Source organism: Alligator mississippiensis, chromosome 7 (assembly GCF_030867095.1).
Source record: "Alligator mississippiensis isolate rAllMis1 chromosome 7, rAllMis1, whole genome shotgun sequence".
Classification (NCBI taxonomy): Eukaryota; Metazoa; Chordata; order Crocodylia; family Alligatoridae; genus Alligator; species Alligator mississippiensis.
The window spans coordinates 1,418,244-1,433,675 of record NC_081830.1 but is presented as its reverse complement, the minus strand read 5'-3'; the positions used below and the strand labels follow the sequence as shown (position 1 = coordinate 1,433,675).

The 15,432-nt window shown below is 64.5% G+C and overlaps 1 protein-coding gene across 1 annotated transcript; it reads right to left on the bottom strand.

Moving 5' to 3' along the window:
- Nucleotides 1-668: 668 nt before the first annotated feature.
- On the bottom strand, nt 669-14,243 carry LOC132251473 (uncharacterized). The gene is made up of 13 exons (XM_059731302.1): nt 12,043-14,243; nt 11,244-11,570; nt 10,807-11,106; nt 10,588-10,695; nt 10,003-10,377; nt 9,385-9,696; nt 8,735-9,091; nt 8,016-8,327; nt 7,370-7,726; nt 6,236-6,421; nt 2,514-2,666; nt 1,776-2,078; nt 669-1,655 (listed from the first exon to the last, which is right to left on the bottom strand). Exons 1-13 carry the CDS (start codon nt 12,350-12,352, stop codon nt 1,642-1,644), a joined length of 3,414 nt encoding a protein of 1,137 aa, XP_059587285.1. The 5' UTR covers nt 12,353-14,243; the 3' UTR covers nt 669-1,641.
- Between the last annotated feature and the right edge of the window lie 1,189 nt (nt 14,244-15,432).

The window sequence follows — 15,432 nt, the reverse complement described above, 5'->3', positions numbered from 1 at the left end:
CCAAGCCCCTAGTAACAGGGTATCAGTACACTGTGCTCAAGGTCGGCGAGTCCATCGCCTCGCCCTTCCTCGAGAACAAAATCGGTGTTGCGGTGTACTCCCCTGGTCGATGCTCTATAGAAACACTGCACTTCTGTAAGCTCAGACTCCACCGCATTAACCCTGGGTCCTTCAACAGACAGTTCCCCCAGCTGGCTATTTCCTGCAGACTGCCTATTTCCATGAAATATGTGAACCCCTGTATTTGGCAGGTCCCCACCTATACAGCACCGGCAGCAGCAGGCCCTTCCCTGGGCTCGAGCTGGCAAGTGACCTCGGGAAACCGCCGGGCAGGTGAGGGAGGGACACGAGCACAGCGGGGAGCAGCTCCCAGCCCTGTGAGCCGGGCCTGGGCCAGAGCAGTCGGGGGGGCTCTGGCTGCAGCTTCCCCACTCGCCTCAGCGCCTCCTGCCCCACTGTGCACCCATGTGACCTGACACACGCACATGCACCACCCCTGTGCACCCACACCCACCACTCAACCCACCGCACCCCCACACGCCACACACACAATGTACAAGACTCAGACTTCATCGGGAGCTGCAGTGTAAGCACCTCTGTAGACACGAGCCAAAATCACGTCAATCAAGGCAAAAATTATTTGTTGAAAGAAGATGAAAATACGAGATCGCAGAGTCATAGCAGAGGCTAGGTAGATGTTTCACTTTTAGTAAATGCCTTGTTTGTTATATCTACGATTTGGTAAAATGGTTTCTTCTGAAAGGTGTTATATCTGGGGCCCTCAGCATCTCACCCAAACCTGTTAATTGGCCTCTAGGCAAAATCATTTCCCACCTCTGCCCGAAGGCAGCAAGCAGGTTGGGAGCGAGCTCTAGCCTGGGTCAGCCCCGTCCCCCAGTGCAGCCCCCTCCGGCGGGCGGGCGAGAGGAGGGAACACAGCCCCGCAGGGAGCAGGTGACAGGGGCCAAGGGGCTGGGGGAGCGTCGAGGGGCTGGGGGAGCGTCGCAGCCCCCTGAGGCAGCCAGTAAAACCAGTCCTGGGAAAGAAGCGGGGTGTCGATCCTGGCTTGGCGTTAGAGCCATGACCCCAGGCCCCGGGCTGCGCTGGGCATGGGGGGGTGCGGGTGGGACGGCCAAGGGGGTTGCTGCACCCTGTGGATAACGCTGGTTCTGACCTCCACATTGGGACCCCCAGATGTCCCTTGTGGTGGGGTCACGCCGGGCCCCTCTCCCCACCCTGGGCCTGGCTGGGGGCGCTGGGCAGGTCCCCCCGGACTCCCCCGCCCCACGCTCCTCTGGGGACGCTGAGACCGTGGGCTGAGCCCTGCTGGGCTCCGGGGTCCCGAGGGCAGCGCTCAGTCCTGCTCTCCCGTCCTGTGTCCGCCTGTGTCCCAGCGCTGGGTAAAACCATTGCCAGAGCCAGTTGCGGCAGGATCACGGGGAAGTGGGGCGGGAAGGGACCGCCCAAGGCCTCCTCTCATCCAGCCCCTGCTCACAGCAGCTCCAGCCCTCGCCAAACCGTCCAGACAAGCGTGTGCCCAGGGCAGGCCCAGGCGAGGTGAGAGGCCAGGGCTGTGTGGCAGAGACCGGTGTACCTGGTTGTGGGCAGGGTGCGGGGCTCGTGCGCTGCATCCTGTGTGGTTCAGGAGGAGATGCCTGGAGGGAAGAGCAGAAAGCGGGGTGAGGCGCCTGCCCGGGAAGCACCAACCACGGCCCGTCCGTCCCCATTGCAGGGACCCTGCGGGAGGGCCTGAGCCCGGGGCAGCCCCTCCTCACCTGTGCACAGCTCTCTCTCCACCGGGGGGTCTCCAGGGGTTTGCACCACAGACACTCGCACTCGCAGCCCCGGGCGGGTCGTGCTCCTCCTGGGCACCATCCAGACACTCGTCCCCGTGAAGGTGCCGTCTGGGTTCTCTTTGGTTTTCAGGGGCACTTTCCTCCCAGCGCCGTCCCCGTCCCAGCTCCACTGGATCTGATGGATGTCCTGGGGGTAGTAGCGCTCTATGTGGATAGCAAACAGCACTTCCTCTGGTTCATTCCCCTTGGGCAGCGTGTGGATCTGGGACACGTGTCCCTGAACTGTGGAGACAGCAGGAGCGTTAGGAGCGCAGGCGGTGGCAGCTGGACGCAGCGTGGCTGCTCTGCCCTCCTGGCACAGGCACAGGCTCCGGCGCAGGGGCTGAGGGCAGGGAGGTGTTGTGGGCTGCGCTGCACAGCCACGTCCATGGGCTCCGTCCCACCCTGCCCTGCGGGTCCCCGCTTGCCTGCGCCTTCCCAAATCTACGGGGCGGCGTGTGGTCGGCTGGCACCGGGCCCGGAGGGCCGTTCTCTGCGGACACCCCGCCGAGCTGAGGTGGCCGAGAGGGAGAGGGAGAGGGGACGGACGGGCTGTGGCCGGGGCGGGGAGGCCGGTCCAGAGGGACTTTGCTCAGGGCAGGGGGGTCCAATTCATCCGGACCCACGGCCACCGCAGCCCCGGCTTTGCTGCCAGGCTGTCCTGGATTGCACCCCTACCTCGGAGCTGCTGGGGCCCAAAGGATTTCGCACTTGGCTTCTCTTGGAGTTCAGGCTCCTCCCGGTGCTGGTGATCGACCCTGTTATCCTTGGGCCTTGAGGGGGTGAAGTGATTTCTGGAGATGTCTGGCTCCTCCAGGGGCCGCAGCAGACCTGGGAAAGGAAACGTCCATTAATTGTGAAACAATTAAACAGGGCGCCCGGCACCATCAGGGCCTGCACCTGCTCCCCTGAACCTGGAGAACATGAACCCCTCATGGGGACCCCGTGACATCTCCCGTCTCAACTCCCGACTGACAGAGCCCAGGCGTGCAGGGGGGACGCGGGACAGGAACGTTACTGCCCAGCTCTGTCTCCCCTCAGTGCCCTGCGGGGGGGCAGCGATCCCTGCTCCTCGCCCGCCGGAGCCCAGGGCAGCCCCCCTCACCCGTGTCCCCCGGCCTGCCTGGCAAGAGGCTCCCATTTGGGACCTGCTGGGCAGGGGACGTGTCAGCAGCAGCTGAGCTTCCAGCTTCATCGCCACCTCCGTGGCTCCCTCCCTTCATCTCCTGGCACAACCGGCCATGAACACGGTGAAAGACGGCAGCGTAGCACCGGGTGAGGGCTGAGGTCCAGCGATTCATCCGTGACACGAAGAACTGCTGGCGGGTGGAGAAGGCGCGCGTGACCCAGGGCTGCGCCGACCAGCATGATGTGCGTAACTTTTCCAGGCTGCCAAGACAACCTACAGACCCTGCTCCACTGGACAAACCCCTCCGATCACAGCACGCTCCCGGCTCCTCAAGGACGATGACGCCATGCGTCTGCGTTGGAAGGAGCATTTCGAACTCCTCCATAACCGGGATCCACTGTATTGGAGGAGACCCTCCAAGCCGTCCCGCAACGCCCCGTGGTGGGTTCCCTTGGGGATCCACCACCCATCGGCCAGCTGCAGCGGGTCGTGTAAGAGATGAAAACGGACAAAGCCCGCGGGCCAGGTGGTAAACCCGCAGAGGTCTGCCACGCCGGCAGCTCCTGGCTCGCATCATGACTCCACCAGCTTATCGACTCCTCCACCCCATAGGCAGCTTGTACCATCTACACCAGCTTTTTACCATCTCGTACCACCTACACTTTGCCCAGAGCCTGATGAAGGGATTTTGGTTCCAAAAGCCTGCAGAAAAGGACAATTTTTTTTTTCCATTTTCCAGTTGGTCTTATAACAGGTGTCATTTTGGACCCAAGAGTTCAAGTTTTCTGTCCTTTTGTCTCAGAGCAACACGGCTACCAAGCACCCTTGACCTGATCAAGGCAGTTGATTCCTTAAATGGTGAAGCTCTGTGGACCATGCTCCAGTGCCTTGGCTGCCTGTTGAAGTTTGTCACCACGCTGAGGCTCCTGTGTGATGATCCGGCCAACACTGTCCTGAGCGGAAGATCTGAAACCGATGCCTCCCGCATCCGGATGACGTCGCCAAGACGAAGGTTCACCTTCAACCCTCCCCAGGCCAGCTGAACATCCCTCGCGCTCTCTACATAGACGGGGAGACTCTGCAGTATTATAGTTTCATAGTGCTTAGGGTCAGAAGGGACCTAAACAGATCATCCGGTCCGACCCCCTGCCCTGGGCGGAATGGGTGCCAGCATCATATCACCCCAGTGAAGTATCTGTCCAGCCTCCTCTGGAAGACCCCCGAGGCAGGGGAGAGCACCGCCTCCCTTGGGAGCCCAGTCCAGAGCCTGGCAGCCCTCACCGTAAAGTCATGTCTCCTGATGTCCAGCCTGAACCTGCTCTCTAACAACTTGTGCCCGTTAGTCCTAGTAACCCCGGGAGGAGCTGGGGGAACAGAGCCTCCCCCAATTCCCGCTGGTCCCACTGGTGAGTTTGTAAATGGCCACTAGATCCCCCTCAGCCTTCTCGTGTGAAAGCTGAACAGGTTCAGGTCCTGTCGCCTCTCCTCGTAGGGCCTGCCCTGCTGTCCCCTGACCGTGCGAGTGGCCTCCTCTGGACCCTCTCTATGCTGCCCACATCCCTCCCAAAGTGCGGCGCCCAGAACTGGACACAGTACTCCATCTGTGGCCTGACCAAAGTCACATAGAGGGGGAGGATTGCCTCCTTGGCCCTACTCGAGATGCACAAAGGGCAGTTGGCCTTGCTGACCGTGTCCTTGCATTGGCAGTGCATGTTCATCCTGGACTCAACAATGACTCCAGGATCCCTTTCTGTGCTGTGTAGACAAGAAGGGTGTCCCCAGCCTACAGGTGTGTTGCTGGTTCCTTCTCCCTAGATGCAGCACCTTGCACTTGTCTGCGTTGAACTCCACTCTATTCTCATCCGCCCACCTTTGCAATTTGTCTAGATCTAGCTGGATCCTGTCCCACCCTCCATCGTGCCCACCTCACCCCACACCTTGGCATCATCAGTGAATTTGGACAGCGTGCTTTCCACGCCCACATCCAGATTGCTGATGAAGATGGTGAACAGTGCAGGCTCCAGGACCGAGCCCTGGGGGACCACACTGCCCTCATCCCTCCAGGTCAAAAGCGCATCCCTCCAGGTCCACCACCACTCTCTGGGTGCGACCATCGAGCCAATTTGCACCAATCTGACTGTGTGGGCATCAGTGCCGCAGTCACCTAGTTTTTTTCAGAGAATGTGGTGGGAAACCACGTCAAAGGCCTTCGTAAGTCCAGGAGGACGACATCCACCCCGACACCCTCATCCAGGGACTTCGTGACCTGAGCATAAGAGGTCACAACTGGGAGCACTTCCTGTATCTCGGCAGCCACCTCTCTCAACGGGCTACATCGATGAAGTCCATCAACTGCGCCAGCGTTGCCTTCTTCACACTGCGACTAAGTGCCTTCAAAAATAGAGACCCTCAGAAGTCGACCAGGTCCTGGTTGAGGAGGCCGTCGTGCTGACCACCTTCTATTGCAGTGAAACCTGGACTGTCTACCAATGCCACATTAAGACCTCAAGAGCTTTCCCCAGTGATGCTTATGTCGAATCCTGGGGATCAAACAGGAGGACCGCTGGACCAGCGCGAGTGTCCTCCATGAAGCTGCGCCCACCAGCATCAAAGCCTGCTCTCGAGAAATTAACTCCGACGGACGGGCCACCGCGCCCAGATGTCTGAGAACTGCCTCCCTCACCAGATCCTCTTCTCCCAGCTCTCCGCTGGCCAACGCTCAAAGGGGGCCAAAGGAAATGGTGTAAAGACACGCTCAAGGTCTCCCTCAAGCACGGGGGCACCAACACCAATGTCTGGGAGGAGCAAGCTGCTGACTGCTCGGCGTGGCACCACCTGCTCCACCAAGGCATGTGCCACTTCGAGGCCCAGAGGCAGATGGGGTGGGCAGAGAAAGGAGAAGTAGACCAACCCACAGCTGCAAATCCCACTCCCCTGCACAACAACACGCCCCATTGCTGAAGAACGTGTGCGCCCAGAATCGGGCCCCTCCGTCACCTGAGGACCCCTCAGGCCTGACGGACGTCATCCCACCACGCAGCCAGCACAGCCCCCGGGTCACTGGGAGTGGAGCTGGGAATGGGACCCAGCCTGTGTGTGGGTGAGCCCCGGCCTGGGGGTCTGACACCCCACCCACCGCCCCGGCCGGCCTGGCCCGCGGTCCCCAGCAGGCTCTGCCGTGGGCTCCCCTCACCCAGCGGGGACCCAGCGCAGGGCCCTGGCACCAGACTTCATCCTGAAAAGGCCAACCAGCCTGTGCCGTGCTGCTCACCGCTGCTGGTGTGCGCAGCAGTGCCACGCCGCTCAGGGACGGTCTGCGGTGTCACGGGCACAGGTTTGGTGCTGAGCATCAGGGGCGTACTTGGCTGCCGTGGGGAATGCCCCGCAGCGAGTCCTCTCCCTGCGGGCACTGACTCAGACTCGGAGATTTGTGGCACCTCCAGGGGCTGCGGGAGACCTGGGAAAGGAAACGTCCATTAATGATGAGAGGTCCCAAACAGGGGAGCCCAGCACTGTCGGGGCCTGCGCCTGCTCCCCTGAGCCTGGGGGGCCCCGCGACATCTCCAGTCTCAACTCCCGACCGAGCTGTGTCTGCAGCTGGGACGTGAGACAGGGAACATTTCTCCCCAGCTCTCCGTCACCGGCACTGGGTCCCCACTGGGCGAGGGGAGCCCACGGCAGAGCCTGCTGGGGACCGCGGGCCAGGCCGGCCGGGGCGGTGGGAGGTGGTTTCAGACCCCCAGGCCAGGGCTCACCCACACACAGGCTGTATCCCCTGTTCCCAGCTCCAGCCCCAGTGACCCGGGGGCTGTGCTGGCTGCGTGGCTGGATGAATTCAAGCTCCTCGGCTCTAAGCAAATGTCCCCCTGGACCTCCCGCGCTGTCCCGGGCCTCAGCCCCTCAGGACAGGTGCAGCAGGAGGGAGGCTCTGGCCGAGAAGGCACCCGGGGGCGTGGGGCTGCTTTCCTCTCTCTCTTCCATGCATGTTTTTGGGCAGAGCACCGATGGGCAGTGTCCACGGGCTCTCTACATGCCTTTGAGGACTGGTGGGTGCAGCCCAGGGGGCTCTGCTCCGTGTCGCCCCCAGCCGAACCTTTAACTCACATGACACTCCCACCCTGATATTGCTGTAGATGTCCCAAGGAATTAGCTCTGTTATTCATTTACTGGCCCCACACCGTAGGGATACGAGTTAGTCAGGTGGGCCTTAGGGCCCACAGCTTCTGGGTAACACAGAGACACAGGGCAGACCTAGTAGCCGGGAGCCCGGCTCCATCAGAGGAGTCAGCGAGAAGGGAGCTGGTTTGTGCCCACGAGCTGTGTCATGTGCCAGCCTCGCAGCTCACGGGGCAACATCGGGGCAGGGGGCACCGTCCACGCTGGGTGTCACGGACCTGAGACCGACCTGTCACCTGCAGCTCCGCGCTGCTCTTCTCCACGTGCTGCTCCAGGGCCATGTGCCGCACACGGCAGATGTACCGGGCGCCCTGGTCTCTCTGCACCGACGGGGTGAAGATCAGGCTTGTTTCCTGCTGGAAACTCTTCCCGTCCAGCGCCTGCTCCGCCGTGCCCGGTTGGATCCTGTAGTCATCAGAGTCTGCCAGGGGCACGGCTGGAGCCTGTCCCTTGCCCTTCCGGAGCCAGACCAGCCTCAGCTCTGCTGGGAAATGCCCCGAAATGCAGCAGCTCAGGGTGACTCTGCTCCCCAGGGGCACTGACTCCGGCTGGGAGATGTCCGACAGCGCCGGGGGCCGCAGGAGCCCTGGGGAAGGAAAGGCGCAGAGACGGGGACAGGCCGTGTTAGGGGAGCCGGGCCCTGGCACACGCTGCTTCCCCTCCCCTCGCACAGGACAGACTGAACCCCGCAGCACGGCTGGCACCCCTGGGGTCTCCTGGGCTTGGGGTATTGCTCAGCCCTGATTGATCAGCATCTCCAGCGGGGAAGTGGGGCAAGGAACAATATCCCCACCTCCTGTTCACACCCTCAGTGACCTGCAGAGCAGCATTGATCCCTGCTCCTCCCGCCTGAGCCCCGGGCACCCCCTCCTCACCGGCGTCCCCCAGGCGCAGCTCTGTCTCCAGCGGGGGGTCTGCGGGGCCGTGCTGCACGCACACTCGCACTCGCAGCCCCGGGCCGGTCAGGCTCCGGCTGGGCACTCTCCACACGCTCGTCGCCGTGAAGGTGCCGTCCGGGTTGGGGCTGATGTCGGGGGGCTCTTCTCTCCCGGCACCGTCCCCGTCCCAGCTCCACGCGATGCGGTGGATCCCGCGGGGGTAGAAGCCGTGCAGGCGGACGGCGAACGGCACCTGGTCCGGGGGGTCCCAGCACGGCCACACCTGGATCCCGGACAGCTCCGGCCGCGCTGGGGACACGCAGGAGCGTTAGGGAGCGCGGGGTGGGGGCGCTGGGGGCACTTGTACCCGCCTGGCATCCCCGGGGAAATCCCTGCCGCGCTGCTGCTGGGTCTGGGATCCCTGCGGGGTGTTCCCCGCGCGGCAGGTCCCGCAGCCCCAGCACCCAAGCCGTGGGGAGCAGGGGAGGTCTCTGCCCCGTTCCCCAGCTCCTCTCAGCCTGTCCTGCTCCGGTGCCGGCCGGGGACCATGTGGCCACCAGGCCTAGTAGAGAGGAGCCCATCTCCATCAGAGGAGTCAGTGAGAAGGGAGCTGCTTCATGCCCTCGTGCTGTGTCATGTGCCAGCCTCGCAGCTCACGGGGCACCATCGGGGCAGGGGACACCGACCACGCTGGGTGTCACGGAGGTGAGACCGACCTGTCACCTGCAGCTCCGCGCTGCTCTTCTCCACGGGCTGCTCCAGGGCTGCGTGCCGCACGCGGCAGATGTACCGGATGCCCTGGTCTCTCTGCACCGACGGGGTGAAGATCAGGCTTGTTTCCTGCTGGAAACTTTTCTTGTCCAGCGCCTGCACGGCCGTGCCCGGTTGGATCTCGTAGTCATCAGAGTCTGGCAGGGGCATGGCTGGAGCCTGTCCCTTGCCCTTCTGGAGCCAGACCAGCCTCAGCTCTGCCGGGAAATGCCCCGAAATGCGGCAGCTCAGGGTGACTCTGCTCCCCAGGGGCACTGACTCCGGCTGGGAGATGTCCGACAGCGCCGGGGGCCACAGGAGCCCTGGGGAAGAAAAGGCGCAGAGACGGGGACAGGCCGTGTTAGGGGAGCCGGGCCCTGGCACAGGCTGCTTCCCCTCCCCTCGCACAGGACAGACTGAACCCCGCAGCAGGGCTGGCACCCCTGGGGGTCTCCCCGGCTTGGGGTATTGCTCAGCCCTGATTGATCAGCATCTCCAGGGGGGAAGTGGGGAAGGAACAATATGCCCACCTCCTGTTCACACCCTCAGTGACCTGCTGTCGGGCAATGATCCCTGGTCCACCCCTACTTCATCCCCAGGGCAGCCCCCTCCTCACCGGTGTCCCCCAGGCGCAGCTCTGTCTCCAGCGGGGGGTCTGCGGGGCCGTGCTGCACGCACACTCGCACTCGCAGCCCCGGGCCGGTCAGGCTCCGGCTGGGCACTCTCCACACGCTCGTCGCCGTGAAGGTGCCGTCCGCGTTGGGGCTGATGTCGGGGGGCTCTTCTCTCCCGGCACCGTCCCCGTCCCAGCTCCACGCGATGCGGTGGATCCCGCGGGGGTAGAAGCCGTGCAGGCGGACGGCGAACGGCACCTGGTCCGGGGGGTCCCAGTGCGACAACACCTGGATCCCGGACAGCTCCGGCCGCGCTGGGGACACGCAGGAGCGTTAGGGAGCGCAGGGTGGGGGCGCTGGGGGCACTTGTACCCGCCTGGCATCCCCGGGGAAATCCCTGCCGCGCTTCTGCTGGGTCTGGGATCCCTGCCGGGGTGTTCCCCGCGCGGCAGGTCCCGCAGCCCCAGCACCCAAGCCGTGGGGAGCAGGGGAGATCTCTGCCCCGTCCCCAGATCCTCTCGGCCTGTCTCTGCCGTCCCAGCCGGCTCGGGGCCGTGCCCCAGCTCCACAAGGCAGCTCCCCTGACTGTCCCCCGGCCCCAGGAGCCCGGCTGCACTCACCCCACACCCGGATCTCCCGGGACTCCCGCTGCTCCCTGATGCGCTTGGCCCCGTGGTGGAAGCAGCACCGGACGCGCGCCCCGTCGTCCTGCACCGCGGCGGTGAAGGTCAGGGAGGCCGTGAGGCCGGTCGCGCTTCTCTCCTGCGTCGCGGTCCAGCCCGGGGGCAGGGTGCGTAACAGCGGCAGGCGCTCGGGGTCGGCCGTGTCCCCGTGCGGCTCGGTGGCCGTCCTGTCCTCGCCCTGGACCCGCTCCCACGTCACGGCCGTGTCCTCGGGGAAGGTCCCCTCCATGCAGCAGCGCAGGGTCACCTCCTGGCCCAGCAGGCACTGCTTTGGCCCCTTCACCTTGGAGATGGTGTAGGGGGGTTTCCCACCTGGGGTAGGAGCAGGGGTCAGGTTGGGCTGATGTGGGAGAAGCATCCGGCCCAGGACTGGGGCAGGGGCAGGGGGTCACCGAGAGAGGGGTAAAACCCGGGCAGGTGCCGTTCTCTATGGACGGGCGTCCGTCTGCGCCCTCTCCGTGCCACCCCGCCCGGCCCCTCGCCCTCTCTCCCGGCTCAGCGCAGCGACACCGACGCCGTTACCTTTCCTCCTCCTCCAGCAGTAAAAGGCCGTGGCAGCCGCGGCTCCTGCTGCCACCGCGAGCCCCAGGGATGCTCCGATCATGGCACTGATGAGATCTAAGGCCCCACCTGGGACAGGACAGGAGCGGAGGGAGGGAGGGGCGGTGAGAGCCCAGCCTGGCAGCCCGGGCCCAGCCGCTCCTCTGCAGCCCGTCTCTGCCGGGGCCGGCACACACTCACCTGCCACGTCCAGGGGGAACTCCTCGTGCAGGGGCTGCCCCAGCGCCGCGTGGCGGGCGCGGCAGGCGAAGACGCTGCCGGCGTCGCGCAGGTCGGGGGTGAAGGTGTAGGTCAGGGTGAGGCTGAAGGTCCCATCTGGATTCGTCTTGGGGCTGTAGCGGGTGGAGCCGTTCAGGACCTGCCCGTCCCTCAGCCACGCCACGTCCACGTCCTCGGGGTAGAAGCCCCCCACGTGGCAGAGCAGGGAGGTGACGGCACCGGCCAGGGCTGCGCGCTGTGGGATGGAGATGGTCGGGGGAGCTGGGAGGAGAGAGAGGAAGGCCCTGCGCTGGGTGTGGGGGTCTGAGCACCAGCCCGGGTCGTTCCCAGGAGGCGCTCGGCTCCCACCGGTGCTCACAGGCACCGGGGCGCATGCAGGGCCCCTCTTCGGCCCTCACCGAGCACGCGCAGGCTGGTGCTCCCCTGCTGCTGCTGCGCCCCGTAGCCCACGGCACACGTGTACAGCCCCTCGTCTGTCACCATCACCCTGTCCAGGGCCAGGGAGGCGTCTCCCTTCTCCAGCTCTGTCTCCACCAGCCTGGCTCCGGGCTGGGCACTAGTCCTGCCTTCATCGTACTGCGCGATCTTGTCATCCCAGAGTTTCCAGGTCACCCGCAGGGAGCGCAGGGCCACCAGCCCCCCGATATCAAAGTGGCACCGCAGCCGGGCCTCGGCGCCCAGCAGGGCCTGGGAGGAGGGGTCCGTCATCACCCGCAGCTGGGAGCCTGCAGGGAGGGCAGAGACGGGCATGAAACAGCGCGGGGCATGGCCGCACAGGAGGAGACGCTGCCCCAGACTCCTGATCTGGTGCTGGGGTGGAGGAGCAAGTGCTTGCTGCACTCTGGTTGTTTTGTAGTGAAGTGATCACTGGAGCCCCCAAACTCCAGCCCATGGGGTCCTTGGATATTCCCTGGAGATGTGAGCAGCTGTTCTGGGGACTGGGCCCACACCAGGGCTGCCCACACCCCCCAGTAATGAATTCTCCCCTCGGGGTCTGGTGCGAGATGCCCCCAGGAGAGGGCGAGGGAGGGGGGCGCAGCGGTGGGCAGGGGCTGGCGCGTTGGCAGGGTCCATGGGTGCCTGGGCTCTGCTCCAGCACCGCAGCCCCCTGCACTGCTGCACCCATGTGTGAAGTGTCCCCATGGGCCACCTCTGGGCTCTGGCTCTGGGGGTCTGGCTACGTGGGTCTGGACTTACCGGCTGCCCTGAGCAAGAGGAGGGGGAGGAGGAGGAGGAGGAGAGACCCCAGCCCCATGGATTTGTGTGCAAGCGTCCGTCCTGCTTCCTCCGGCGGGTGGGCAAAGTCCGTGCTGGTTTCTCTTTGCCGGGGTGGCAGGTGTGGGGTGTGGAGCAGGGCAGAGTCCAGGCCGCACCCTCGGGGAAGGGCAGCTCTGCACCCAGACAGGGAGCAGGTGCCCCGGGGCGGACACGGGTCCTCAGCACCCCCAGGGCCCTGCGAAGACTTCTGCTTCTGTGCCCCGCCCCAGCCCTCTGTGCCCCCTCCCATGTGCCAGGGACGCCCCGAGGGCTCTGGGGGGTGGGGGACACCCCTCTTCCCCCGTGCTCTCTTCAGCTGTCGTGTCGTGCTATATCGCGGCTGACAGTGTCATTTTGTGCACGGTTTGGTCTGAAGGGTGTGGAGATGGTGCTGACGAGGGGACACGGGAGCAGCCTCCAGATGCTGAAGGGCTGCTGCAGGGAAGAGGGAAAGTGTTTTCTCCCCTGTTGCTGAGAGGAGGTCATAGACCCATAGCTTAAGGTTGCAGGAGAGTCAGTTTGGACCAGGGATCTGGGAACACATCTTCGGTGTCAGAGGAGCGCAGCCGTGGGGCAGACGCTCGGGGAGTGGGGGACGCTCCGGCGCTGGAGGGCTCAGCAGAGGTGGACAGCTGCTGGCCGGGGCGGGCTCGGTGCAGCGATGCCTGTGCTCTGCATTGGGGGCTCTCAGGCCTCGGGGCTGGGCTGGTTGCACCCCCACCTCTTACTGCTACACGTGTTGGGCGTTTAAGCCTCCTTGAGTGTTGCTGGGTGTTGGCTAGAGCCAGGCTGGGCTGGGCCTGTGCTCCTGCGGGGACCAAAGCCAGAGGGTTGTGGCTGGAGGGCTAGAGGACAGTCTAGGGAAAAAACTGTGAAGATGGGCTTACCTAAATCCCGAACATTTGATTATATTTAAAAAACCACCCAGACAGAAATCAGAGGATGCAAAAAAAACACATGTCTGGGAAAACCCAGCCATATGGTAACCCTAATATGTCCTCAACAGATCTCCCTGCAGAAGGGAAGTGCTTCTCAGGTGGGGGCTGCTGCCAGGAAGGGCTGCAAAATGCATGGCACTGGTCCTGCTGCACAGCCAGCCCTGGAAAGACTGCCGCGTGCACAGCCCCCACGTGCGGCTCGAACGCCTCCAGAATACCGGTGCTTGGGCCCGTGTAAGACCTGGAGGAAGCAGGATGGTTGGTGGGCCCACGCGAGTGGGAGCCCTGCTCAGCCACGGGGGGACCGTGCAGGGGGTCTCGATCCAGCACGGGGGCTCGTCACATCTTGGCGACGGGACGTAGCGCCCCAGCCCTGCACAAAGCTCAGGCGAGTCGTGCACATCTCGGTAAGCTCGGACACGGTTTCCAAGCCGCGGTAAAGTGACCGAGCCAGAAGGCGAGCAAAGTCCTGGCTGTCGACGACCTCCAGACTGCAGCCCCCGGGAATCTTGCACACGTGGCAGGGTGCGACCCACGGTGGTCGCTGCAGCTCCAACTTTGCGCAAAAATACCACACTTGCTAGGGCACTCAGCATACACCTCTCCGCTCGCACAGCAGCGGTGAACTCCTCCGCCGTCCGCCCTGCCCCGCATGTGCTCGGGAGTGCAGCTCCGCTTCCCGCTAGCGAGAAGCCCCAGGGAAACCTGGCTGGATCTGCAGGCTCGTGAAGCCGTCCGCCAGCACGCTGCGGAGGAGCTCGGGACGCCTCGCCCACACCAGCGCTCAGCTCACAGTAGACGACGGAGCACCAGCGCCCTGGCTCCCCACACGCAACCGCCCGCACATCTCCTGGGCTGCTTTCGGGAGGACCGGAGGGGGCCGCCGGCCTGGTGCCCGCCGGCTGGGCCCATCCGCACCGTCCCATCTCCTGGAGGCAGAGGAGCAGGAGGGGAGCATCCGACGGCATCGGGAAGGGCTCGCTGGGGCGGCGCTGGCTGGGAAGGGGAGCTGGGCGGCTGCTCCCAGCACCGGGACGCGCTGCTGCGCTGCGGGAAGGCGGTGCGGTGGGCACTGAGGCACAGCCGGTCCCGCCTGCAGAGCTGAGGCCAGGCTGGAGCCGAGGGGCACACTGCTCCAGGCCCAGCTTTCTCCGCCCGCTTCTTGCCCGGGCCGAGCGCTTGTCTCGTGCCCTCGCCCAGCCCGGCAGTCTTGTCCCGGCCGCGCAGGGCAGGGCAGGCATGGCTCCCCCGGCGGCGTACCCCGGCCCGGCCCGGCCCGGCCCGCCGCGCACGTGGCGCCCAGAGCCGGGGCCGCTTGCCCTTGGCTGCGGCGCGCTCGGAGCCTCGTGCGGTCCCGGGCGGCTCCTGGCCCGGCTGCGGCGGGGAGTGCCGGCGGAGCCTCTCCCGACCCGGGGGGCGCACTGCCGCCGCCCGAGGGGCTCCAGCGATGTGTGGATGCACCCGTGTGCACACAACCCCCAGCTAGTCCCCCTCCCACACGCAGTGCAGACTCCTCCTGGGTTGAAAAGTGCAATGCTCCAGGTGAGGCTTGAGCTCCCCCCTGGCATTGCTCCCCTAGTAATGCAGTCTAAGTACCACGTGCTGGCCCCTTGCACCCCTGGAGCACATGCTAATAATACTTTTTATTCTCCTCATCCTCCCCCGTGATTGCAGCTGTGACACCAGGACATGCCGTCTTTGCCCCAGGCCCAGGGGAAGCAAACGCTCCCCTTCTCCCGCAGAAAAGGTTCCTCTCCGGTGGAGGAGCTGAGGCTCCCACAGATAGTGTCCTGTGCCTTCCTGGTTCTCAGCCCTCATAGGGTTTACCCCCCAAACCATCCACACCCTCTCACCTGTACAGGCAGGGGGACCCAGAAAGAGCCCTGAACACACCCCACACAAACACACACAGACACACGCAACCCACCCCCACAGCGCACCTACAGCATAACCCATAGAAACACACTGCCCAAACCTACATCACCTACCCAGACACCCCCAGCACACCCCCTGCACCAACAACAGGCCCCACCACGACCCACGCACACCGAGCCAGGGCATCCGCGCTCCCCACACCATCCACTGGGTGACACGACACCCCTGGACACTCCCCCAGCCTGGCCCGGCAGCGAGCCCAACACACAGACCCTGATCCTGACTCCACACCACAGCAACACACAGGTCACGCGCAGCTCCAGACGTGTCCCTACTTTTCTAACCTCCCTCGAACATACGGACCCCAGGCATCCCCTGAGACCCATTCCTGCATCTCAGCCCTGTGTTGCTCAGGCTCTCTCCAGAGACCCCACATCAGCCTTTCGGCCCCACAACTACATCTGCCTTTGAGGCACATGGCTTGAACATCAGCCCTGCTAATACCTCCCCTCCGTGA

Bases quoted from the DNA above. Each gene is read 5' to 3' on its own strand.
- LOC132251473 (XM_059731302.1), bottom strand. From the start codon at position 12,352: ATGGGAGGGGGCACAGAGGGCTGGGGCGGGGCACAGAAGCAGAAGTCT. The intron at 8,328-8,734 runs GTCGGTCTCACC...GCGTGTCCCCAG, and splicing joins CGCGGAGCTGCAGGTGACAG to CGCGGCCGGAGCTGTCCGGG. The intron at 7,727-8,015 runs GTGAGGAGGGGG...TTCCTTCCCCAG, and splicing joins GCTGCGCCTGGGGGACGCCG to GGCTCCTGCGGCCCCCGGCG.